At 48.5% G+C, this 27,093-nt stretch overlaps 1 protein-coding gene across 2 annotated transcripts in view; it reads right to left on the bottom strand.

The window, feature by feature from the left end:
- MKS1 (MKS transition zone complex subunit 1) overlaps positions 1 to 27,093 on the bottom strand; it is a 341,489-nt gene that overhangs the window by 203,439 nt on the left and 110,957 nt on the right. For both annotated transcript variants that reach the window (XM_086954701.1, XM_086954702.1), the window contains exon 7: positions 19,897 to 20,001. In XM_086954701.1, the coding sequence (XP_086810827.1) occupies positions 19,897 to 20,001 (105 nt within the window). The remainder of the gene's footprint in view (positions 1 to 19,896; positions 20,002 to 27,093) is intronic.

Here is a 27,093-nt window from a genome sequence, read left to right as displayed (position 1 = left end):
TAGATAATTATCCATTGTCCTGGTCTCATTCATTGTCGATGGTTTTGCTGATCTAAGTTTTGACATTTTAAAGGGACTTCAACAAACAGACATAAGTTCTGTTAAAAGATAATGTCTCACCCAGGAAGTGCTTCTAGTTCAATTTCATTGACAAAGACCAAAAAACATTAAAATGAATTACAGGTTATATTATCTTACAGTTTGTGTAAAGTCCGGGAGAAAGGGGCCAAAGTCCCTGGCCCAGCCCGGCCTCTTCTGGCCTCTGATGGCCGCAGACGGCCCCGCCCTTGTCCCGGGCTTCTCCCGGGCGCGCGTGCGCGCTTCCCGCGGGACGAGGAACCAAGGGAGCCTTTATGCGCCTCCAGGCGCTTCCAGGTCGCGTCAGCGGCGTCCTTGCCGCAATGAGGCTGCTGGGGAATGTAGTGCAGAGAGGCCCGGCAGAGCCAAGCCTGGCCAGACCAGGAGCGGAGCTAATCCCGGCCCACAAGCACCACACAGGAGAACAGGGGGTCGGCGGAGCCAAGCCCGGCCAGGGAAACACAGCGGAGCCAAGCCCGACCGTCAGCAGCACTCCAGGTCAGCAAAAAATGGCTCCCCCCGGACTCGATACCAAGGGAGCCTTTATGCGCCTCCAGGCGCTTCCAGGTCGCGTCAGCGGCGTCCTTGCCGCGATGAGGCTGCTGGGGAATGTAGTGCTGAGAGGCCCGGCGGAGCCAAGCCCGGCCAGACCACGAGCGGAGCTAAGCCCGGCCCACAAGCACCACACCGGAGAACAGGGGGTCGGCAGAGCCAAGCCCGGCCAGGGAAACACAGAGGAGCCAAGCCCGGCCGTCAGCAGCACTCCAGGTCAGCAAAAAACGTCTCCCCCCGGACTCGATACCAAGGGAGCCTTTATGCGTCTCCAGGCGCTTCCAGGTCACGTCAGCGGCGTCCTTGCCGCAATGAGGCTGCTGGGGAATGTAGTGCTGAGAGGCCCGGCGGAGCCAAGCGCGGCCAGACCACGAACGGAGCTAAGCCCGGCCCACAAGCACCACACCGGAGAACAGGGGGTCGGCGGAGCCAAGCCTGGCCAGGGAAACACAGCGGAGCCAAGCCCGGCCGTCAGCAGCACTCCAGGTCAGCAAAAAACGGCTCTTGTTTAGTCCACTCTCAGTTCATTTTAAGACCTTTATGTAGCTGGCTGCTGTTATGTACAGCACACTGTGCCCATGCCCTATATACTTTTGCTAAATAAATGGATTAACTGTGAGAAAGCCACTGAGGATGCCTGGAGCTATAAAAAAGACAAAGCAAGTTATTTTACAAAGTAGGCAAGTAATTTCACCAGAAAATCAGTCAATAAAGGAATTGTTGAAAGTTCACTATGCGGGCTCTTTTGAAAGTAACATGATGTAAAAGCTGCTTTGGAACAAAGTAAATAGGCAAGTATAACATTAATCGAATACCTGCATTGTAAAGTCACAGGTACTGCTCAACTAACCCCAGGTTACCAGCTGGGATACTAGCAGGGACACAGGCTGCAGAAGTGCCTCTTTCCTACCCTCTACTTGGGCAACCGCAAAGCAACCTATTACTGCACTCCAAGGTTGTGCCACATAGAGCAAACTCTCAAGGCACTCGTGGCTCCATTCAGCCTCTGGAGTATGGGCCAGACTCACCAGGTTCTTACAGCTGCCCGGTGCAAGAATGTCTGAGACTATGAGTTGGTGTGCTTATACACAATAACAGGCTACGCCATTATAACACGGCGCTGCTAATCAACTGCAATTGTAGTCAGCATGATCAGCCCACTTATACAAAAACTATTGATCAATCAATAGCAGAAGGAAGCCTCTTTGTGTTTCTGTGGTGGAAGAAAGCTATAAGACCCAGTTTTTTATATTTTTCTTTTAGGTCACGCCTTAGCAATTGCGTTAGCAATGCTTTGCGAGCATTATGTAGGGGCTTTCAAAAATGCACCCAAAGGCTTTTCTAGGCGGATTGCCTACAGTGCATGTGTGCTGGGCGCATGCACATCGCACACCATTTGTCAGCCTGTGAGCCTCTCTCCGCACTCATACTGGTTTGCAGCCAGCATCACACTTCAAAGGAATCACGCGTACTTGCTAGGCCAAGGTGCAAAGTGACAGATACGCCCCCTAACACTTCCGAAAATGACCCCATCCCGGCGGACTAAAATCTTCCAGGTGGCCTACTAATAGACTAACTCATTTCACTTCTTCTTTGTACCAGCTGGTCTCTGGTGTCTAAAGCATCACTATCGTCTCCCTTAGTTGAACATGACTTATTCACAGAGCTTGCACAAATCACATCAGTTCTCATTCACAGGGGGTGCGGATTGTCCTTTGTGATGCTTCCCTGTGCTCTGAAATGTCTTGCTTAATTGCTGGCTGTTAGACCTAGGGTATCCTAGACTACATAGGGTAGCCTGGCACAGTAGAGGAAACAGCTAAACTCTAGGCGTTGGCTAAGTGCTTACAGGACCCACTCACAGTAACCCAATGATTGACCACTAAAATAAAAGACACTACACCAGTTTAGAAAAATACCAGTACCTTTTATAAAAATAATGTTTGATCTGTTTCTTATGCAAGATCTGTTTTCATTTAGTTCAGCATAAATTCACATATGTTACACAGACTTCAATACATGTCTCACTCTAGCAAAGCTGAATCATAGGTACATTTCACTTGAGGTAACTTATTATCCGTTCCACAGTATGCTTCTTCAATTAATTATTACAGAAAGGAAAATTCACATTACAGATCCAATGCGCCACTTGGCATGTACATTACCCCTCTCCTCTCAGACTCCAGAGCAGCTCAACACAGTTCAGGCAGCCAGCTAGATGGCTAGAAGAGATAAGGCACGTTAATGGTGTTGCCCTCTATCTAATCTATAGCCACCCCTACCTGATGGGACTGTCGCTAGACAAAGGACTAACTAGTCGGTTAGCTGCGACTGGCCCTGTTGGTTACTGACACCCTTTTGCCCAATCTTGCGATACTATTCTGTCAGGTACAGGAGCTTAACGCTTTATTTCCCCTGTTCGCTGCTTTCCCCCTTCTCTGATTGGACTTGGTAATATCAATGCCAATTTATTACATGAGTCAGAGGCCAAGTTCTCTTTTCCTAATCCCCAGCAGCTCCTCAGTTATTCAGTTAGTTTGTTTATTGTGGCCGCTTCTGGGGTTCCTGGCCAGCCGGCGCTGCCGCCTCCCGCTCTCCCCTTGATCCCTGCTTACTTGTTCCGTGAAGCGGTCCGTCCGGAGTCCCCCGCGCTCACTTGTCTTCCCTCAGCGCCGACGATGGGGGCCTCCGTAGAGTCGGCTTCGGGGTGGGGTAACGGGACAGCCTACCGCCGGTCTGGACGCTCCTCCGGCGGGTCCGTGGTGACGCCGCAGCTTCCTTCCGCGCTCCCTCAGGTTGGAGCTCCGCCTCGGGCGCTCCTCCGATGACGCGGCTGAGTCCTTCCTGCCGACAGGCTCCGCCTCAGGCGCGCTTCTTCCGGCGGCGCCGGCCTCCTCTCACACGATGACCTCTTCCGTCAAAACACGGAACAGCTGGGCACTTTCCTCGCGTCTGGGTCAGACGTGCTGTCGGCGCTCCACACAGGTAGGAGACTCCGCCGGTGCCACCGCCGTTCTTCACAGGATGAAAGCCAGTCACGGGTGTAATGAATGTGACTGGCGCTCCTCAGCTGGGTAGCACAGTTCTATTTTTAATGTTCACCTGATATGCCCACAGCCTTCAGGGTAGGGACGCAGGTCGCTCTCACAGGTCGATTTGGTTGCAGTTTATGAGGGTCTTCTTACAACACGACCCGGTGCTTTGCAATCAGTTCACAATGTCTCTGGTCACACTTGACGGATGTCGTGACAGTGGGGTTTGGTCAGCCTGAAAGGGGGCACTTCCCAATAACGCGACCGCCGGCCCACAGGTCGATCTGGTCACCTCTGGTGCGCAATCCTCCTCCACAAGTCGCCTCTCTCCTCACTGGTCACTCCTGAGACTGCACAAAATGGCTGCTGGTCACTGGCCTTTTATAGAGTGGCCTGAGACCTCTGGAAGCCACTAAATGTTTCTGGAACCTTCCTCATATTAGCCTATGGGCCTGTTCCTCTGGAATGTCCGTTATGGCAGTTGGTGGACACCATTTTAAGTTCCTGGGTGTCCCTAGATTTTCAAGGAGCATAACTAGGCCTCACAGAATATGAGGGGAAAATGGCGTCATAATCAAGGAACACCTAGCCCCCTGACAGCACTGAAAAATCCTGGTGGACATATAAAAATAAAAATAGAAACCCTGGGAGGCTAAGGGGGACAAAAATAAATAATGTTGGTTAGAGTATCCCCAGATGCAGACAGGTCTAACACGCGTCCCCCCCAGCTGAAAGTGGGGAGAGCTACCCAATCCCTTGGGAGTTCTCATCACTAAGGCGGAAATACCTGGATAGACCGTCTGCATTGGCATGGTCCGATCCAGGCCGGTGTTCCACCCTAAAGTCCATTCCCTGTAGGGAGATGGACCACCTTAACAACTTGGGATTTTCCCCCTTCATTTGCATTAGCCAACGAAGGGGGCGGTGGTCAGTCTGAACCAGGAAGTGCGAGCCAAACAAGTATGGCCGCAGCTTCTTCAGAGCCCAAACCACCGCAAAGGCTTCTCGCTCAATTGTACTCCACCTCCTTTCCCTGGGGAGTAGTCTCCTAGACAGGAAAACCACGGGTTGATCCAGGCCCTCATCATTTAGCTGCGATAACTCTGCCCCAATGCCATGTTCTGACGCATCTGTTTGGACAATGAATTCTCTAGCAAAATCAGGGGCCTTGAGAATTGGAGCGGAACACAATGCTTGCTTCAAGGTCATGAAGGCTCGCTGGCAAGCCTCCGTCCAGACTACCCGTCGGGGTTGTTTCTTGGAAGTAAGTTCAGTGAGGGGTGCCTCGATGGTGCCATACCCCTTCACGAAGCGACGGTAGTATCCAGTGAGGCCCAGGAAGGCTCGGACCTCAGTTTGAGTCTTGGGGGGCTCCCAGGCTATGATAGCCTCAATCTTTGCCTGGAGGGGCTGCACCGACCCTCTGCCCACCAAGTGGCCTAGGTACACCACCGACCCCTGCCCAATCTGACACTTGCTGGCCTTGATTGTCAAGCCAGCCTGTTGCAGGGCATGAAGAACAGCTTGCAAGTGCTGCAAATGGTCCTCCCAGCTGCTACTGAAGACAGCAATGTCGTCCAGGTAAGCAGCAGAAAAAGCTTCCATACCAGAAAGGACCTTGTTCACCAGCCGCTGAAAAGTGGCAGGGGCGTTCTTGAGCCCAAAGGGCATCACACAGAACTGATAGTGTCCCTGAGGTGTAGAGAAGGCTGACCTTTCCTTCGCCCCCTCAGTAAGGGAAATCTGCCAGTACCCTGAAGTTAGGTCAAAGGTACTCAAGTATTGGGCAGCTCCCAGCCGGTCAATAAGCTCATCCGCCCGTGGGATGGGATGTGCATCAGTCTTGGTTACTGAATTTAAGCCTCGGTAGTCCACACAGAATCTCAATTCAGGTGTGGTGCCTGGTGGGGCAGCTTTTGGTACCAAAACCACCGGGCTGGACCAAGGGCTACTAGAAGGTTCAATCACTCCTAGCTCCAGCATCTTGGCGACTTCCCTTTTGATGCTGGCCTTCACCTTGTCCGACAGCCGGTAGATCTTAGACTTCACAGGTGGGCTGTCTCCTGTGTCCACGTCATGGGTACACAGGTGGGTCCTACCCGGAACAAGGGAGAACAGAGAAGAAAATTGCTCCAGGATCTGGCGGCAATCTCTCTGCTGTTCAGGAGTCAGGGATGGTGAGAGAATCACTCCCTCAATCGACCCATCCTTTTCTTGGGACGAGAGAAGATCAGGGAGAGGTTCGCTTTCCTCTTCCTCTGCTCCATCGGTCACCATCATTAAGACAACCTTGGGCCTCTCATGATGTGGCTTGAGGCGATTGGCATGCAGCACCCTGTGGGGCTGCCTCGGGGTCTTAAGATCCACCAAGTAGGTGGATTTACCCTTTTTCTCCAAAACCTCAAAGGGACCTGTCCAACGGTCCTGGAGGGCATTTAGCTCTCCAGGTTCCATTACCCACACTTTTTGTCCAGGCTCCAGTTCCACTGGGTGAGCGTTGTGGTCATACCACTCCTTCATAACTGCTTGGCTGGCCTCCAAGTTGTCAGAAGCTTGCTTCCACAACTTAGCCATTTGGCTCCGGAAGGCCAGCATGTAGCTCACCACGTCCTGGGGAAGCTTCCTGGGAGTCTTTTCCCATCCGTCTTTCACCAGGCTGAGAGGACCCCTTACAGGGTGCCCGTACAAAAGTTCGAAGGGGCTGAAGCCCACTCCCTTTTGTGGCACTTCCCTGTAGGAAAACAAGAGACAGGGTAGGAGGACGCCCCATTTCCTCCGCAGGCTCTCAGGCAGACTCCTTATCATACCTTTCAAGGTTTTATTGAACCTTTCCACAAGACCATTGGTTTGTGGGTGGTAAGGGGTGGTAAACCGATAGGTAACACCGCACTCCTTCCACATAGCCCGCATGTATGCTGAAAGGAAGTTAGTCCCCCTGTCGGACACAACCTCCTTGGGGAAACCCACTCGGGTAAAGATCCCCATCAGGGCCCTTGCCACCGCGGGTGCAGTGATGGTCCTCAGAGGAATTGCCTCTGGGTACCGTGTGGCATGATCCACTAAAACCAGGATGAACCGGTGACCAGCTGAAGTTGGTGGATCCAATGGCCCTACAATGTCGATGCCCACCCTCTCAAAGGGGGTGCTAACGACAGGTTGTGGTTCCAGGGGAGCTTTTAGCTTCACCCCTGTTTTCCCACTGGCTTGGCAAGACACACACGTCCGACAATATGTATCAGACGCCACTTTCATTCGAGGCCAGTAGAAGTGGGGGACAAGCCGAGCAAAGGTCTTGTCCTGTCCTAGGTGTCCTGCCAATGGTATCTCATGAGCCAGTTCCAAAAGAAAGGCTCTAAAGCATTGAGGGACCACCAAGGCTCTGGATGAACCATGTCCAGGTGCCTTGGGCTCACTGTAGAGGAGTCCATCCTCCCAGTAAATCTGGTAGCTCCCTGCAATGTTTCCTGCTGCCTGGGCTTTGGCCTGTTGCCGCAGCCCCTCAAGAGTAGGACACTCCTTCTGAGCTTTGCAGAACTCTTCCCGGGAAGGACCTCCCTCCACATGCCATTCAGTAGGGATGGGTAGGTTCTCCAGGGAAGCAACATTCTCCCCTGTGGACTCCAGATCCACCTCCGCAGGTGGCCCGTCTGTCTCACGAGGTGGAGATGCCGAGGCAGGGTCCTCCGGCCTCCTGTCCTTCTCCTCTCTGGCAGCCGGCTGGGCCATTGTTCCAGGCTCCAGCGTAAGTGAACTCCCCCTTCGGGCAGTCGTGGACCTTGTGCTGACACAGGCCCAGTCTGGAGGTCCCAGCATCTCAGAGTGAGTCTGTTACTCCACCCTCCTCCAAGCATTGTGCTCCATATCATTCCCTAACAGGCAGTCAACAGGCACGGCAGGGCTTACGGCACTAGTTATTCCCGGGGCTTTTCCTCCAGTGGGAGGGGGTGGTCTTTTTGGGCATCTCACATCTCCTTTATAGTGTCCCACACCACCACACTCAAAACAATGAACAACCCTTGGCTGCTGGCTTTGGCCAGGGTTAGGGTTGCGAGGGGGGTTACTCTTAGGGATGAATCCTCTGCCCCTTCCTTGCGAAGTATTTTGTGGACCTTTTGAGAACTCCCTCTTATTATCCCCTCCCTCTTTCTTCTGGGGGGCGCCCTGTCCAGACTTCTGGGAATCCCCTCCAGTCCCCTTAGATGACACCCGGGTACTAACCCAGATGTCCGCCTCCTCAGCAAGCTTCCTGGGGCTGGTCAGCTTGCTGTCCACCAGATGCTGTCGTAGCTCGGGAAGACATTTCTCGAGTAGGTGTTCCTTGAGTATGAGGTCATATAAACCTTCATAGTCCCCTACCTCGCTGCCTTTCACCCAACCCTCCAGGGCCTTCCTGGCGTAATCCAAAAAGTCTACCCAGTTCTGCGTGCCTAGTTTGTGGCTACCCCGGAACTTTTGCCTATACTTCTCAGGGGTCAACCCAAACTTTCTAATCAGCGCCACCTTCATAGCAGGGTAGTAGGTCTGCTCACTTTGATCCAGGGCCAACAAGGTATCCCTGCCAGTAGGTGGCATGTATTTATATAACCCACCCCCCCAGTGGGCTTCCAAGATCCCATGGGCCCTCAATGAGACCTCATAGGCGGCTAGCAATTTTGCGATATCATCACTGGGTACATAGCTAGCCATGACATCTTTAGGTAAGTAGGGTCTGGGTTCTTTGATGTTTAACTTGGTTTCGCTGCCACCATTCTCAGATTTGGGGGTCCTTAGGTTTAGGGCTTGTAGATCCATCTCTTTGATGGTCCGCTCATGTGCCAACCTCTTGTCCTCCCTTTCCATGTCCATCCTGGCTAGTTCTAATCTCATCCTCCTCTCCTCCCTCCTATCCTCCAACTCGGCGTCGGTCAAACCCCTCTCCGAGACGCTGCTGCCCACTCTGGAAGGTGTCCTAGGACCTGTTAAAAGGTTCCCCCCTCCCGCCTGGTACAGTGTTGCGGTCTCCAGGACAGTGTCCCTGTCACTCCCCTCTGGGTCTATTTCCTCCCCGGAAGGAGCCTCCACCCATGCCCGGATACTGGTCAGCAGCTCACCTTTCCTGGCGCCTTTCTTAAAAAACACCCCTTGCTGCTGACACCAGTCCTTTAGTTGGGTCACGGTATAGTTTTCCAGCTCTTCCACATTTACCTCCATTTCCACTTAGAGTATAAACTTTTACACAGGAGAAATCCAAAAAGTGACCTGGGGTCAACCTCCACCCACCACCAGAAGTTAATTTAGAAAAAGCAAAATTCAGATTAGGAGGGCCGCAGGGAGAAAACTCCAGGTGTGGTCCCGTGGTAGGCACTGCGTTACTACTAAGTGAGTGTAAGCACAAATCCGTAGTCCCACCGCTGAAACACCAATTATGTTAGACCTAGGGTATCCTAGACTACATAGGGTAGCCTGGCACAGTAGAGGAAACAGCTAAACTCTAGGCGTTGGCTAAGTGCTTACAGGACCCACTCACAGTAACCCAATGATTGACCACTAAAATAAAAGACACTACACCAGTTTAGAAAAATACCAGTACCTTTTATAAAAATAATGTTTGATCTGTTTCTTATGCAAGATCTGTTTTCATTTAGTTCAGCATAAATTCACATATGTTACACAGACTTCAATACATGTCTCACTCTAGCAAAGCTGAATCATAGGTACATTTCACTTGAGGTAACTTATTATCCGTTCCACAGTATGCTTCTTCAATTAATTATTACAGAAAGGAAAATTCACATTACAGATCCAATGCGCCACTTGGCATGTACATTACCCCTCTCCTCTCAGACTCCAGAGCAGCTCAACACAGTTCAGGCAGCCAGCTAGATGGCTAGAAGAGATAAGGCACGTTAATGGTGTTGCCCTCTATCTAATCTATAGCCACCCCTACCTGATGGGACTGTCGCTAGACAAAGGACTAACTAGTCGGTTAGCTGCGACTGGCCCTGTTGGTTACTGACACCCTTTTGCCCAATCTTGCGATACTATTCTGTCAGGTACAGGAGCTTAACGCTTTATTTCCCCTGTTCGCTGCTTTCCCCCTTCTCTGATTGGACTTGGTAATATCAATGCCAATTTATTACAGGAGTCAGAGGCCAAGTTCTCGTTTCCTAATCCCCAGCAGCTCCTCAGTTATTCAGTTAGTTTGTTTATTGTGGCCGCTTCTGGGGTTCCTGGCCAGCCGGCGCTGCCGCCTCCCGCTCTCCCCTTGATCCCTGCTTACTTGTTCCGTGAAGCGGTCCGTCCGGAGTCCCCCGCGCTCACTTGTCTTCCCTCAGCGCCGACGATGGGGGCCTCCGTAGAGTCGGCTTCGGGGTGGGGTAACGGGACAGCCTACCGCCGGTCTGGACGCTCCTCCGGCGGGTCCGTGGTGACGCCGCAGCTTCCTTCCGCGCTCCCTCAGGTTGGAGCTCCGCCTCGGGCGCTCCTCCGATGACGCGGCTGAGTCCTTCCTGCCGACAGGCTCCGCCTCAGGCGCGCTTCTTCCGGCGGCGCCGGCCTCCTCTCACACGATGACCTCTTCCGTCAAAACACGGAACAGCTGGGCACTTTCCTCGCGTCTGGGTCAGACGTGCTGTCGGCGCTCCACACAGGTAGGAGACTCCGCCGGTGCCACCGCCGTTCTTCACAGGATGAAAGCCAGTCACGGGTGTAATGAATGTGACTGGCGCTCCTCAGCTGGGTAGCACAGTTCTATTTTTAATGTTCACCTGATATGCCCACAGCCTTCAGGGTAGGGACGCAAGTCGCTCTCACAGGTCGATTTGGTTGCAGTTTATGAGGGTCTTCTTACAACACGACCCGGTGCTTTGCAATCAGTTCACAATGTCTCTGGTCACACTTGACGGATGTCGTGACAGTGGGGTTTGGTCAGCCTGAAAGGGGGCACCTCCCAATAACGCGACCGCCGGCCCACAGGTCGATCTGGTCACCTCTGGTGCGCAATCCTCCTCCACAAGTCGCCTCTCTCCTCACTGGTCACTCCTGAGACTGCACAAAATGGCTGCTGGTCACTGGCCTTTTATAGAGTGGCCTGAGACCTCTGGAAGCCACTAGATGTTTCTGGAACCTTCCTCATATTAGCCTATGGGCCTGTTCCTCTGGAATGTCCGTTATGGCAGTTGGTGGACACCATTTTAAGTTCCTGGGTGTCCCTAGATTTTCAAGGAGCATAACTAGGCCTCACAGAATATGAGGGGAAAATGGCGTCATAATCAAGGAACACCTAGCCCCCTGACAGCACTGAAAAATCCTGGTGGACATATAAAAATAAAAATAGAAACTCTGGGAGGCTAAGGGGGACAAAAATAAATAATGTTGGTTAGAGTATCCCCAGATGCAGACAGGTCTAACACTGGCAGAAGGGAGTTGAATTTAGTTCCTTTTCTTCAAAGAAAGCTCTGTGGGGTTACACATCTAATGAAGTGATCAGCGTACCACCACGTTGCAGCTTCAAGTCCCAAAGGATCTGATTCAACTACATCTTTTTGAGGTCGACATACCTAATTTGAACTTAGTAATAATACTTATTAACGGCCTCCCAGTAATTGTATTTGCTTGTGCTATGCAAATGTTATTTCTGCCGTGCAGCCCAAATGCTCACACTGACTGTTGTATACAGTGGGGATAATGAGAAGCATTTAAAACCTATCCAAGCATTGCGGTGGCTGCCTGTTTTACAAAATCACACAAGCTACGAACACGTCAAACGTAAAATACAAATAGGAAAGTGAGGTGAGAAGTCTTACGCTACACTTTTGCCAAAGGATGAGAGTGAAAGCCTTTTCACCTCATCATTAACTTCAGGTCAGGGATAAAGCAAGAGTCCAGAATATTTAGGCATAATATTGACGGTCAGCTCCCTTTGAGGGAAAAGGCTATGTGTGCACAAAAGGGGAAAACACTGACGAGCCAAAAGCTCCCCTTTCATGTCCTTTTACAAAGTATGGATGTTGCGTCTGTTTCAGTTTTTAAAGGTGCAAAAGTGATGTGTCATGTTCTGAGCTGTGTATGCTGGAGGATGTGAGCAGTTATGTTTACAGTAAACTTTCACACTTTTTTTTCTCTTTGGAATGTGGATGGTGTAAAATTGTCAAAACAATGCAATTGTGCACGCCATAAAACAATTTAATGGGGAATCCGTGTGTAACCACAATCAAACTTCGGGCTGATTGTGCTGATGCTGAACCTGGTGGCAGAGTGCGACACTCCCCAAAGAAATAGCTTGTTGCGGAAAATATTGTACCTTTTCATTCTGTATGGTCAAACTTCAAAGGAATCAGCTCCCCGCCCCCTGCCGTTTCTGGCTTTGCTCCACGGTGCTTTCGCAGTCGCGCTGGTCTCCTCTCGGGATTGTCACAGGCTGCTGACTACAGCCTTGTTTGTTGCTTGGAATTCCTCCCTCAGGCCGATTGCTGTGTTTGTCTCTGCTCTCTGTGCCGCTGGGCCCCACCCCCAAGAACATAACACCTAGCCTCAGTCACTTTACTAGCCTTATTTTATGTGAGCAGTGGTGACACAAACGGAGTTTGTAGCAAAACACCATATCTGCCAAATGAATGTGTCTTAATTAATTCCGCTCCAGAGTCCAGCTCCGTATGTAGCCTGAGGCATTGCAACCCCTCCCACTCTTCCTTCTGCCTGGTGCTCCCGTCCCTCACCCCTCCCACCATGTTACTTGTGAAATTAAGCCGCCGCTACGGGAGCCCCAAATCAACACGCCACAAAGGAGGAACGCAAAACATTCTCGGCTGACATCAGGGCAGCATTCCTCCTCCTCCCAGCGCTCAGAAGAGTCTGGAAACTTCAGGCGCTCCCATTCCAGGCAGATAAGGGAAATAACATGCCCCAGCAGTGGAGCCAAGATTATCTGCATAAACATGGCTATAAATAATACTAAGAAGCAATCACAGCGCTTTGAAACTGCGCAACTAGTAAAAAGCATGTGTTTTACAACAGTAAGTAGGATATGAATTTGGATACAAGATGTCTCATACACGGAGTTCAAAACCTCTGTCAAAATGCACACGCTATAATACAGGCAGCGCTAGCTATCACAGTTTTACCTTTCTTAAAGCTCGAAAACACTGGCAAAATTACCTAACTTAACTGTATTGATTTTATTGAGCTCTGAAATATGAATGGCTCATATGGTCTTCTGAGCTGTAGGTCTCTTAAGCACATCTGTGCCTTGAGGGACAGTTCCTGATATCTGGCAGGTCTCAGATTTAGTGGGCAGCAGTGTGCAGGCAGCAGAATAAAATTTAAGTTTCCAGGTCGCAGCACCAAAAACATGTTGAGTATCGGCCAGGAATTATGCTCCTCTGAACCAGAGCATACAGATGCTACTTAATTACACTGCGCTCAACGCAACATACACTCCAAATACCACTCAGTGCCACATAATTACAAGCCACATAATTTCACTGCACTCAATGCAATATACACTCCAAATACCACTCAGTGCCACATAATTACACACCCCATAATTACACTCTACTGAATGCAACACACACTCCACACAATACCACTCAGTGCCACATAATTACACACCACACAATTACACTCTACTGAATACAACATACACTCCAAATACCACTCCGTGCCACATAATTATATGCTACATATTTACACTGAGCTCAACGCAACATACACTCCAAATACCACTCAGTGCCACATAATTACACGCCACATAATTACACTATCTATCGTCCTCACTCTATCTATCTATCGCCCCTCACTATATCAACCTATCGCCCCTCACTCTATCAATCTATCGCCCCTCACTCTATCAATCTATCGCCCCTCACTCTATCAACCTATCGCCCCTCACTCTATCAATCTATCGCCCCTCACTCTATCAATCTATCGCCCCTCACTCTATCAATCTATCGCCCCTCACTCTATCAATCTATCTATCGCTTCTCACTCTATCAATCTATCTATCTATCGCCCTCACTCTATATCTATCGCCCTTACTCTATCTATCGCCCCTCACTCTATCAATCTATCTATCACCCTCACTCTTTCAATCTATCTATCGCCCTCACTCTTTCAATCTATCTATCGCCCTCACTCTAGCTATCTAGCTATCGCCCTCACTCTAGCTATCTAGCTATCACCCTCACTCTATCTATCGCCCTCACCTATCTATCTATCTGTCGCCCTCACTCTATCTATCTATCGCACTCACTCTGTCTATCGCCATTACTCTATCTATCGCCCTCACGTTATCTATCTATCTATCGCCTCACTCTATCTATCGCCCTCCCTCTATCTATCGCCCTCCCTCTATCCATCTTTTGCCCTCCCTCTATTTATCACCCTCCCTCTATCTATCGCCCTCACTCTATCTATCTAGCGCATCACCACAGCATCACTCAGCACCACTACAGCATCACTCAGGGGCACCACAACATCACTATGCGCTACCACAACATCACTGAACGCCACAGCATCACTCGTCGCCACCACAACATCACTCAGCGCCACCACAGCATCAATCTGTGCAACCATTCAACAACAACTGGTTCAAATATGTTCTCTCGATGTTTCAAGCTTTATTAAAAAGATGTTAATATTTCACTTCTGTTCTTGGATTTTCGTCACAATAAAATACACTGAACATAATCTTCACAAAAGTTTAAGCTATTGCCATTATCAATTACAAGAACTTTTATTTAAGTATTAATTATAAAAAAAATTAAAAGCCATTGTTATTGGGAAGGTCTAATACCGGATAGAAGTGGTTTGGACAAAATAATATCAATGCATCTAAGTCACGTAAATACAACACATATTGCATTACAAATGCTTTAGGTGTCACATTTGCGAAAGTTATAACTATTGGCATTGTAAATGACAAAGCTATTAATTTCGGTATTTTCAAAACCAACACATAAATAAACAAGCATTTACAATGCAATAGGTCTTGCAGCATTAAAGTTGGAGTTACTGGCATTGTAAATGACAATGCTTTGCATTAATTATTTTTTTTAAATTTGCAATTGGTATATAAACATTGTTTGTGAATGGTTAGCTGTTGCTTATGCTAAGCAAAGTTGGCAGTGATATAGAGTGCTAGTCTTGCTTGTTATAAGCATGCTGATTTAAAGCGCTCTGATACCTGCGGGTAAAGTTTGCGCTATATAAAAGTGAAAACAAATAAATAAAAAAAAGCCTACCTGTACCACGTCCGTTCTTATTCTTTGATGCCACATATCTTTGGGTCCCTGTATTTATTAACTGCACCCGGCTGTAGGAAACCTCCATGGCAGGAAAAACGTGTTGCAGGGCAGACACGGGCAATGAAGCCACTGTCTTGAGGCTGCCCCGCGGGGTAACAGTGTAGGGGCAGGAATGCAGGCAGTTGGTAGTGCTGTGCCATAGCAGTGTAGTTCTCTGTGTATGCTGGGCATGGGGGTTGCTATTGGCTGACAAGAAGTGGTGAGACGACTCCTTCTAATGTTTAGCAATGGGCTTCCATTCATTAAAGTCATTTGTTATGGACTAAAGTTCACTGCGGTTTACATTTTTGATTATGTTGCTGCCCTCTGTAGTACCAAGAAACTCCAGGATTCCAGCGCTTTATAACCTACCAAGACATTGATGGCATTATATCAGAATCCAAAATCCGTTCAGAGCACAGACAAATGTGGGCCTTGTATGTGTGCATCAGACGTGTGTGAGGCTGCAGGAGAGAGCAGCGGTGCGCATGCGCAGGACACACGTGGCATCGAGGGTGATAACAGACAAAAACATGTCAATAAGCCACTTTGATACTGTGAAACATGAATAACGTCTGGACTGCATGAGTTTGTAACTTGTCCCAGCAGGAGGCGCTCTGCAGCCCTGACCTCTGCCCTCGATGCACCAGGTACCTTCACCAGGAGGGGTGGGGGCCCTTACTCACTCTATTCCTCACGGGTGGCAGTGCTAGGCTGGTCCTCTCATGCCCACAGCTCCAGTTCTTGTCCTCATCGCTTGGTTAAAAGCCTGGACTTCAGTGGTTTCTCCATCCTGGTGCGAGAGCGCCTCATGGCAGCAGAGTACAGCCGCACAGACACATGGAGAGGATGTGGCCTAATAACCAGAGCGGACCACTTCGGAGTTGAGGATCCGGGTCGGTTGGAGTCTCGGCGTCGGCTCAACATCCTGTGATTCTGGGCAAATCACCTACTCTCCCCCCTGCATAGCAAAAATGAATGTGCCCATTTGTAACACAGCTGGTGCTCATGTAAAGCCAATACGTTTGGGTCGAGGTCGCGCTATAGAAAACTGCAAATGTAGCGCCAAGAAGCAGGGGCAGGCAGCGCTTGTCCTGCCAGACGGGGCTACTCCCCTCGTCCAACTAAATCTCTGCTCTGTGGTAAGCAGTCACTGATGTGGAGAAAAGTGCCACTGCAGGCCGGAAAACAATCTGGGTGGGAGGAGAGAACATACCCCCCCCTCCAGCTCCATCACCTGAGTGCTTAATATCCTTCACCCATGCAGCCAGCCTCTTCCTCAAACGACCTGGGTTTCCTACCTCCCTGCTTTGCACCCCATGTGTGCCCACTGCTGTATCAATACCTAATTTCTGATTTATCCCTTACTCCATAGGGGTTTGTGATCTCATGAGTGCTCCTAAGTGAGTATGCATTGCGGTGTGCAGTGTCCTTGAGCTCGCGCCTCTCGGCGTCTGTGCACTGCTCTCAGAACCCTCTCGTTGGCTATAACTCAGCCGATGTGGAATTGTTACGTTTTTCGCGTAGATGAACAAATCATTTTTTAGGTCTCTCGACCTCTCAATGCGCGCAAGCGCATTGAGCGGAGCGAGAATTCATGTCTTGAAAATCCTCGTCAAACCAAGGGCTTCGTTCCTGCGGTTTTCTTTAAGTTCATGTGAATCACGTGACCAAACAAGCACGCGCATTCACGGCCGCACAGCACATCAAAGGGCTTCGCCCAGCGTGCGCTCTGCGGCTTCTCCTCCCCTACGGCCGTACTTTCAGTTTCCCAGCCTCTCCTCCCCTAATTATTCATGGCCGGCCACAGGCTGGCCCTACTTTCAGTTTCCCCGTGTTGTTCTCTCCCTTGTTGACTTGGCAAAACAATAGTCAAATCGTTTGATTTGAAATACTTTTAGAACACTATTTCTTGTTAATTAATTAAGAACAACCTATTTCTTTCCGGCGCAGCTGAACTGCTAATGATTTCCTGGTAACAGCGCCACAATGATGCTGATAGCAGCGAGTAAATTTGCATTAATTGTGTGCTTCTATAATTGTGTGCTTATATAGCGCTAGAATCACTCCCGAAGGGGTACCTCCGCGCTTCGACCGCTGCGAAACCCTTCCTGGCTTCCCTGAGAGATGGTCCCTTAATGGGTATCTCCAGGGTGAGACCAGGCATCCCCGGCGGTCTGGTGGGGCCTTTAGTGAAGATGAGGCAAGCTAATGCCCAGAGTTGCCGAGTGTGATCGCTGATCAGAGTGGGCACCGATGCGAGAGAATTATCGAGTCCGCTGACCCTGGTCCAGAAACCTGCCGCATCGGGAATCGAACCCTGGTCCCGGGCCGTCCTCTGCTCTCGGGTCTGCCGCCTCTAACCAGTGAGCCACACTACTTCACATCTCCCAGCGCGCGCTTGATCCCGTCTCAAGTCTGCAGACGGGCTTGTGCCTTGCGTCATGACTTCCTGCTGCTATCCACCCGAAGAGGAAAGAGAGAGAATGAGAGAGCTTCTATGCAAAAGGAGCGAGTTATTGGGAAGCCTGTCGTAGATGCTTCTATGCTTCTATAGGTCATTTGCAAAGAGAGAAGATACGTGGGTCACAGGGTAGCAGATCGTGTGCAAGATGACCTGGTCATCAGGACCTGTGCAGCAGGAGGTCACATGCGATCATGTGTAGACTTAGCATGTCACTTCAGTCAGAGAAGTGAGAAATTTTGTGAAAAAGATACAGGGCCATGTGCAAGCTGAGGTCATTGCCTGTGCAACAGGCCATAAGCAGACGCCCGTCACCACGGACATGTGCAGAAGACAGGCTGAAATAGATCTTACCAGAACCTCCAAGTGCAGTGAGAGAACAGGCGCTAGACAAGGTACATGTGGTCACTGGGATCCTGCTCAACAAGAAGCGAAGTGCCAGAAGAGCAGGCCTCTAGGAACTGTGCACAAAGAGACCTTTTCCAAAGGGAGAATTTCACCATGACCAAGTGTAAACAGAGCAAGTCACCGTGGACTTATATAGCAGGAAACTGTAAAATATATCACCAAGACCCTGCCCAACACGAAAAAGAGCAACAGGCCTCAGTCATATGCAGCAAACTATTAGGTGCCAGAGAAGCATGTCATCGTGGTTGCATTTGGAAACAAGCAATGGCGTTGCCAATAGGTCTCGCAGTAGGAAAGTTGGAGCTATTGGTTTTGTAAATGACAAAGCCCTTTATGTTTTTAAAATGAAAACAAAAATAAAAAGCATTGTTATTTGCAATTGTAATAGCTCCAACTTTCCTACTGCGAGACCTATTGGCAACGCCAGTGCTTGTTTCTATCGTTATTTTTTCACATTACATGACATATAAAATGTTTTGGAATCGGACAAAGTTATCAAGCTAAAAGCACAGTGAATAATGTTTTCTAAGGTAATTGCCCACCACAGAACTAACGCCGTGTGTCGAGTGTGCCCGAACACGTCTCTTCGTTTCTCGCAATGTGTGATCAGCATTTAAATGACAGTGACTTATCAGGTGTCCTCTTAGTGGAATTGTAAGCAATTTTCTGAATGGAATTCATTCAGCCCGCCCGGTATTGATCTGTGAGCAATGATAGCTGTAATGCATAAAATGTCTGCCCCTTGTGATGTCACTTACTCGTAAACCGGCTCCTTTTTGGCAAGCTCGTAACTCTCGACACCCAGCCGTGGAAGACAGTGGTTTTACAGAAGCTTACAATCTTTGCAACAGTATCTCTTGAAGCAAACACGAGTTGCTTTGTTGCAGTTTCATTGCCCATTTAATCAATGATTGTATTGTATTATAATTGCCCTTACATAGGGCCTCGTACCCCGTTTTAGGATGCTGAGGTTCTGTTTGGACAAGTAGCACGTTACACTGTGGAGGAGCACTTGGTTACAAAGGGGCTGTATTTACTGTTCTGTAACAAGCAAACTCACCGCCGCAGCCCGGCTTCAACAGGAAGCCAGGCAACCTTTGTTGGGACGGGGATGGGGCCATACAAATACAGGAAGCAGACGGGAGCCTACCCGGCGCTCCTGTGCCTGCCGGAAGATTTGCGTCTCAGCTAGCGGGGCTCCCGTGCTTGTGGAGAGCCCCGCGGCCCCCGCCTGTTGCCCAGAATGACCCGCTGGCTGCCGAGGGACACGCAAGAAGAACGTGGTGAGTGGGGTGTGAGGGGGATGTGTGCGCGTGTGTGTCTGTATGTGCGCGTGTGTGTATGTGTGCGACGGCGGGGGTGGGAGGGGTTCTCTGTATGTATGTGTGCGTGCATGCATGGGGGCTCGTGTGTGTGTGTGTCTGTGTATGCGCATGCGTGTGTGGTGTTGGAGCTTCCCAGGAGACAGCAGCTGGCCACAGCGAGCGCGTGGCCCGTTCCGATCGCCTTCTCGGAGAGGAAAAGCGCGCGGCCAGGTGCTGTCTTCTGGAAAGCTGTGTCGCTGACTATAGATCTCTGGCGAGACTGCGCTTACGCGCGTTTAATCGCCACAAGACCTAAAAATGTGTCATTTACAATACCAATAGCTCAAACTTTCCTAATGCGAGACCTATTGCATTGCAAATGCTTGTTTTATTGTCTTGTTGGTGTCGATGAAATTTGTTGGGGGTTTCAAAATTCCAACATTATTTCAGAGAAGATGAGATTGCTCATACTTCACCTCGATTTTGAATTAAATCTCTTCTAAAGACTATTCTGCTCAGAGTGTAGCTCCAAGTCACATACACGTCATAATCCTTTACTTTGAATGTAAGATCAGCTCTTTGTTATTAAGTTGTTGTCTCATGGGACAGTTTTTACCTGAACCTTGAGATCATCTCAATAATAATTATTCAACTCTAATCTGAGATGAGCACATATCTTCCCTTCATCTGGACGTGGAGGTTCTATCATTGTCATTTTGGTTCCCAAATGAAAGAGCTAGTCTCAAAATTAGTACTAGTATTCATTGAAAAATATCTGTGGAAATGGGCGCACTTACCTGTAGGGTCCTTTAGTGCCCGTCATATCTGGTTTCATGGTGATGACCCCATTACTATCAATCTTGATTGTGCAAAGAACTTGTTCATTTTCCCGGTGGCCGAGCCTGAGAGAGGAACCAAATAAAAAGGAAGACATCAGAGGCATCTGTGGTGGAACCAATGAAAGTATGACAACATTAAAAAAAATCTATAGTGAAAATAGAGAAACGAGACTGCATAAGCAGAAGTTACAGGCAACACTCAGAATGAAGTGAATGAAGAACTTTACAACATCCTCAAATAAGCAGGATCCACGCATGAGCTAAAGTGCAGAAAAGAAATGATTAATACAGTCTCATCTGTAAACTAAAACAAATAAAAAATAAAGGCTTGTTAAGGAAAGAGCAAGGAAAGAGTGAAGGCACTGTTGGGGTGATCAGAAAAGAAGGAAACCTTTAAAGAGACTAAGTCCAAAGACATTACAGGATACAAAAATCTGAAAGCACATTGCAGGAGCAACAAAGAAAGTTAAAGAAGGAAGTAAGATGTTATGTTATGTTAAATCCTTTTATAGCGCGCAATAGCTACTCCAAGGAGTGTCCCAGTGCCGAGCCAAGGGGAGTTTCTGCCTAGTGACCAGCAATTACGGAAAGAGATGAGTTTTTAACAGTTTCTTAAATGCTAACGGGTCTTGGGTATTGCGAAAAAAGAGAGGAAGGGCATTCCAAGCCTGGGAGGCCTTGACAGCAAGAGAGCAACCACCCAGTTTGTGGCAGGAGAAAGAAGGCACCCTCGCCAACAAAAGGGCGGAAGATCGAAGTTGTCTGAGCGGGACATAAAAAGAGAACCGCTTCTGTAAATAATTGGGGCCCATACCCATAGAGTGCACGATGAGCAATAACCAGCGATTTGAATTTCACCCTCTCCACCACAGGCAGCCAATGCAGAGCATGAAGAGGAGTACACACACTGCTCCTCCCAGCGATTCCCAAGAAGAGCCTAGCTGCCATGTTCTGGGTCACCTGATGTCTATTCAAAGAATACCCAGGGATGCAGATATACAGGGCATTAGCATAATCCAAACGTGACAAGACTAAAGCCCGAATAACCGTCTCCTTGGCAGACCTAGGGAGGAGAGGAAGAAAACTCCTTAATGTTTTAAGGAGACCAAAACAACTGCCTGAAATCTTCTTCACCTGCACAGAAAAAGAGAGGTTATCCTCAAACCACACTCCTAGATTTTTCGCGGATTCCCCCTTGGAGGCAGGACAGAGAAATCCAGGAGGCCAAATCATATTTCTGAAATCAGGGGAAAAATTGCCGTAGAGTAGTATCTCAGATTTGTCTTCGTTACATTTGAGTTGTGCCCTAGCGAGCCACCCAAATACTGAAGACAAACACTTCTGTACAGGCAGAACGGAGTCCACATCCCTCTCCCACGTGAAGAGGAAGTCTCCTGAATCAAACGCATTTTATCTGAGAAAAAATTAGATAAAATATTCCACCAACTCTCAGAGGCAGGGAAAGCACATGTTAGGGCCGCAGGGGATGTAAAACTCTGTACAATATGAAAAATCTTCTTGGAGTTGTCACGGGCCTGATCAATGTGGGCTGTAAAGTATTGTTTTTTTGCCTAAAAAATGGCCGCGTAGTAGATTTTTTGTCTACCCCTAACAGCGGCCTTAGTCAAGGGACAGTAACCACTACAGCGCCACATCCGTTACAATTTTTTACATTCCTGCTTAAGCAGGCACAAGTCTGAAGTAAACCAGGGATTGGAAGGCGAGGCCCTCGAGAATCTGGATGAAGTGGTAATGGCTAACGAGGACATAGACTTGGCTAGCCAATTCGTGAAGCCCGCAAGACACCCATCAAGTACTGAGGTAAGGGCAGGCCGAGAAACCGTCAAAACCACCGCCAGGCCAGGTTAGAAGGATCAACTTTTTAAACACCAGCCGAAACTACCTTCCAGGTAAAAAAGGTAAGAAAATGGTCAGACCAGGAAACTGGCAAAGGGTCCTCGACCAAGATACTTAAATTCGAGTAAATAGGATCAAGGACATGACCGCCCTGATGGGTCAGGTGAATGACCCATTGCGACAATTGGGCAAGCTGAAGGATATCCCCCAGTGCAAGGGCATATTTTGAATCTGCTTGATTAAGGTGGGTATTCAAATCCCCTAAAAACAGAAACTGTGAAAAAGAAAAGAGCCCTGGTAGTCAGTGCATCACCCCAAGACTGCAGAGAAGAACGAGCAGAGCCTGGGGGGCAGTAGATCAATACACCTCCTAGCAGAAAATGGGGAGAGAACCTAATGCTAAAGTCCAAAGCCTCCCCATGACCCCAGGCATGCGTATCGCCCCTAACAAGATCCAACGTCTCCCTGAAGATGATCGCAACTCCTCCACGCCTCCAGGTGATCAGCCCTGGTGATTTTGTAACCGAGAGGGATGGCAAGAGTAACAAACGGGTTGGATGTTTGATCCAGCCACGTTTCAGTAATAAACAAAAGACACTTGCAGTGATGTTTTTTCAGGGAGCGCACATTGATCATGCCCGCTGTAATGGATAGCTCCTTAGAGACTTTGGGCCGATCGACCGGGGATTTGGGCATAGACAAAACCCACAAACAGGAAGTCAAACTGGGAATGAGTAAGACCAGTCGACCTGCGAAGAGATATAAGCACATCCCTGGGATATGTTATCCTAACCCGGGTGTCCATAGAATGGCCCTGGCCGCTTCCTGGACGCTGATGGGCGCAGACGGGCTTGCCTTAGATATCTGAAACTCTGTGTTGGAGACCAATTAATGAAAGAATACGTTAATTTGGAGAGAGGTGGAAATGAAGGAAAGGAGTGAGAAGTGATGGCAGCGGCATAGTGTGGTTTGCCAGCACCAGGGGCAAGTATCCTTCCACATTTCTTTTTAAAATTATGTACCCCTAAGATTACCCCTGGGCCCCTAAGAATGCCCCAAAGAATTCCACCCCTGTGGCCCTGCATAGGCTATGCCTCTATGTGATAGCAGTCTAAAGGAAAAAGGGAGATTATGCACGGAAGATTAAAAAGTGAGCTGCCAAAAAGTCTGAGAAGGAACTTTCAGGGTGATTTTGTGAACCAACCTATGTACTAATAGGCAGTTCACAAAAATTCCAGAGTTCATAGTAGTTCGCAGTCCAAGCTGCCGCATGAATATTAATTAGGTAGATCTCAAATTGTAACTTACTCTGATTGAAGGCCATCACAGGTATAGCGGCCTGCTTGGGTCAGCACACCCCCATGTCTTTCAATTAAAAAAATAGATTTTTCTTGTTATTAAATATAGTTTGCTTTCCTTAAAGGGATGCATTTGAAGAGAAAGGTTTACCTTTATAAAAAAAGTTTCTTAAAGAATTGGCAGTGGTCACTGATCTACTACCTAATCCCCTACAAATTCTCTTTGTGAACGTTAAAAAACAGAAGGGGCCCAAGAGAGAACTCCTTCCCTTCTGTGAATGAGTTAGCAACTCCTTTGATGTGTTGATAAGTTTTCAAAAGTTTGGAAATCGCTGCTGCAAACCACTAATGCACCTGATATCAAATGGCAATTTGGAAAGGGATGCCCTAAACACACTCTTTCCAAATTGTGATTCGATATCCAATTATAAATGTATTTTTTGATTCGGTAATCTCTCACCAAATCGCAAAATGGCCTTCATGAATACCAAAAAGCAATTATACTTAGGAAACCAGCTAATCTTTCAAATTTACACAGTTTCTTCCCAGTTAATTTGGTGAAAAACATGTGTTTTTAAAGCATCTTAGATCGGTAACTTGATATAAATTGAAAGGATTCAAGGCTGCTTAATAAACGAGTTGATAGCCTCCTCAAGCCCTTTATTTAGGAAACCTACCCAAAATAATATTTTCAGAGAAATTCTGTCATTAACATTGGCATGCTTCTTAAATGAATTTATGGGTTTCTCCACCAATAAATGCTGATAACATTTACTGACTAATAGCGCACTTTTGTGCAATTGTAACAAAACTTGGTTCACTTTAAATGTTTGTATGTTGTATGTACTGGTATTCATATACCAACAAGGAGGGTTCCTGAAACAAATGAAGGGAGCGGAACAGGAGAACACCAACAACAAAGCAACCCGTCGCCCCTTGAAATAATGAAAGACTTTGTAAATAGTCATTTTATACTAGCAGCTGCTTCTTACCTTAGACTTAATTCATTTGGAGTCAACTGACATTATCAAAATATCATAACATACATCATTTATTTATCACAATTGATTAGATCACCAACAACAAATTGATGAACTCCTCCCACATGACATACAATTACCCTCTCATAAATATCATGACCACATTCACTATACACACACCTCATGCATACTACAACATAACAATTTGCATATACAGGCTACCAACCTTATAACTGTCATGTTTCTGTTCAAATTTACAACTTAACATCACCTCACTAAATCCAATCCAATTCCTGCTAATCTACGCATATACATATTATTCTCCTTTCCCTCTCTTATTTATCTTCTGTCCACAAAGTGCTGAGCCTGTTACAGCAAATATTAATATATTTTCAGTTGTGGTTCAGTTGTGTTTCCAGTCATGTGCCGACGCGTGTTTCGGTGAAACTCAGCGGGCACTATACACCGTTTTTGGGCACTATCAACCACCCCACTAAAATCAAGTCTGGGTGAGGCGGGAGGTACGAATATGCTACTTACCAGTATGCATCTGTTCTTGGCATGTAGGGCTGCTGACATTCATATCTGTGCATAGATCGCCGCCTAGTGTTGGGTCCGGATGATCGCACATTGTTGTCCTGGAAGAGTCTTCGAAGTATCACGAGATAGGTGGCTCCTCCCCTGGACTACAGTGCGCATGGGCATCAACTCCATCCTCAGATAGTTTTTAGCCATTGTGGCAAAGATAGAGTGAAACTCTGTGAATGATGACCATGCTAGAAGTATTTGTGTGTGCTGCAACCGCTACAGGCGCCGGGGAGGAGGGTGGGCGATATGAATGTCAGCAGCTCTACATGCCAAGAACAGATGCATACTGGTAAGTAGCATATTCGGTTTGAGGCATGTGGGCTGCTGAATTCATATCTGTGCATAGAATACATAGCAGACCCTCCATTAACAGCTGCAGCAGTTTGGAAAAGTGTTTTTAGAACAGCCTGCCCTACAGCTGCCTGCTGTTTGGAGTGCACGTCTACACAGTAGTGTTTTGTAAACGTATGTGTGGTAGACCATGTGGCTGCTCTACATATGTCTTCTAAAGGAATATTTCCAAGGAAAGCCATGGAGGCCCCCAACCTCCGGGTGGAGTGGGCCCGCGGGGGAATCGTTAGAGTGCGCTTGGCTTTCTGATAGCAGATCTGAATACACCGGGCTATACCAGCCTTAGAAATGGGGTTGCCTTTATGTTGTGGCGAAAAGGCAATAAATAGTTGTTTCGTCTTCCGAAAATCCTTGGTCCTATCAATGTAGTACATCAAGGGTCTTTTGACGTCAAGTGTGTGGAGCATTCTCTCCGCAACGGACTCCGGATTTAGGAAGAACACAGGTAGTTCTATAGTCTGGTTAATATGGAACTGTGAAACCACCGTAGGAAGGAACTTAGGGTTAGTGCGAAGCACCACCCTGTTGGAATGAATCTGTATGAATGGCTCTTGGATAGTTAGTGCCTGGAGTTCACTAACTCGTCGTAGCGACGTAATCGCTATCAGGAAAGCCACTTTCCATGTCAAGAACTGAATCTCGCATGAATGCAGTGACTCGAAAGGTGGACCCATCAGTCTCGTGAGGACCACATTTAGGTTCCATTCGGGAGCTGGCGGGGTCCGTGGAGGAATGACTCGTTTGAGTCCTTCCAGAAAGGCTTTGATGGCAGGCACTCTGAAAAGGGAGAGATGCTGCCTGTTTTGGAGATAAGCCGCCATTGCGGATAAATGTATATGAATGGAAGCATAGGCCAGATTACATTTGTATAGATGTAAGAGATAACAAATGATGTTTTGAATAGATGCGTCTAGCGGGTTGATGTTGTGGTCTGTGCAATAACTGACAAACCGCTTCCATTTCGCCGCATAGCATGCTCTGGTGGTGGGCTTCCTTGCCTCCCTGATTATGTCCATACAGTCAGGAGGTAAGTTGAGGTAGCCAAACTCTAAGACCTCAGGAGCCAGATCGCCAGGTTGAGCTGTTGCGGATCTGGATGCTGAATGTCGCCATGGCTCTGCGTCAAAAGCTTGGGTGTGAGGCGCAGCCTTTGATGTGGTACCACGGATAGTTCCAGAAACGTGGTGTACCATGGTTGGCGTGCCCACGTCGGAGCAACCAGGATGAGAGTCATCGAGTGTTGCTTCAGCTTGCGTGCCACCAGCGGTATTAGAGGTACTGGGGGAAAAGCGTACGCAAATTTGCCGGACCAGTTTATCCATATCGCATTGCCCTGCGACTGTGGGTGTGGAAACCTGGCGGCAAAGCTTCGGCATTTGGCGTTTTCCTTTGTGGCGAACAGGTCTATCTCTGGATGACCCCACCTTTGGAAGTACGGGTGGAGAACTGAGGGATGTATCTCCCACTCGTGCATTTGGTGGCTGTACCAGCTGAGCAGGTCCGCCATCGGATTGTCCTTGCCCGGGAGGTGTTCCGCCATGAGGAAGATATTCCTTTGAATGGCCCACTTCCACATGCTCTGAGCCAGATGAGACAACTGTGGAGAGTGTGTACCTCCCTGCTTTTGGTTGTAGTACATGGCCGTCATGTTGTCCGTCCGGATCAACACTACCTTGTTGCACAGATGTACTTTGAATGCTTTCATCGCCATGAAGATAGCCATCAGTTCTAGAACGTTGATGTGCATCTTCCTCTGCTGTGCTGTCCATAGCCCCAGCACAATGTAGTGGAGTACATGAGCTCCCCAACCCTGGAGAGATGCGTCCGTCGTCAGAATGATCTGTGGCACAGGCTCCTGGAACGGTCGTCCCTTGCAAAGGTTTTGTGGATTCCACCAATGCAGAGAGCTGTATGCAGGACCGGTTACCAACACTAGGTCTTTTAACTGTCCGTGAGCCTGATTCCACTGACGTGCTAAGCACTCCTGAAGCGGACGGATATGTAGTCTCGCGTGCGGACTATGAAGATGCAGGAGGCCATCATGCCTATCAACTGCATGAACACTCGTGCTGGAAGCGAGT

The sequence above is a fragment of the Lissotriton vulgaris genome, chromosome 2_1 (assembly GCF_964263255.1).
Source record: "Lissotriton vulgaris chromosome 2_1, aLisVul1.2, whole genome shotgun sequence".
NCBI lineage: Eukaryota > Metazoa > Chordata > Amphibia > Caudata > Salamandridae > Lissotriton > Lissotriton vulgaris.
The sequence above is the reverse complement of the archived record's forward strand: the minus strand, read 5'-3'. Positions and strand labels throughout refer to the sequence as shown.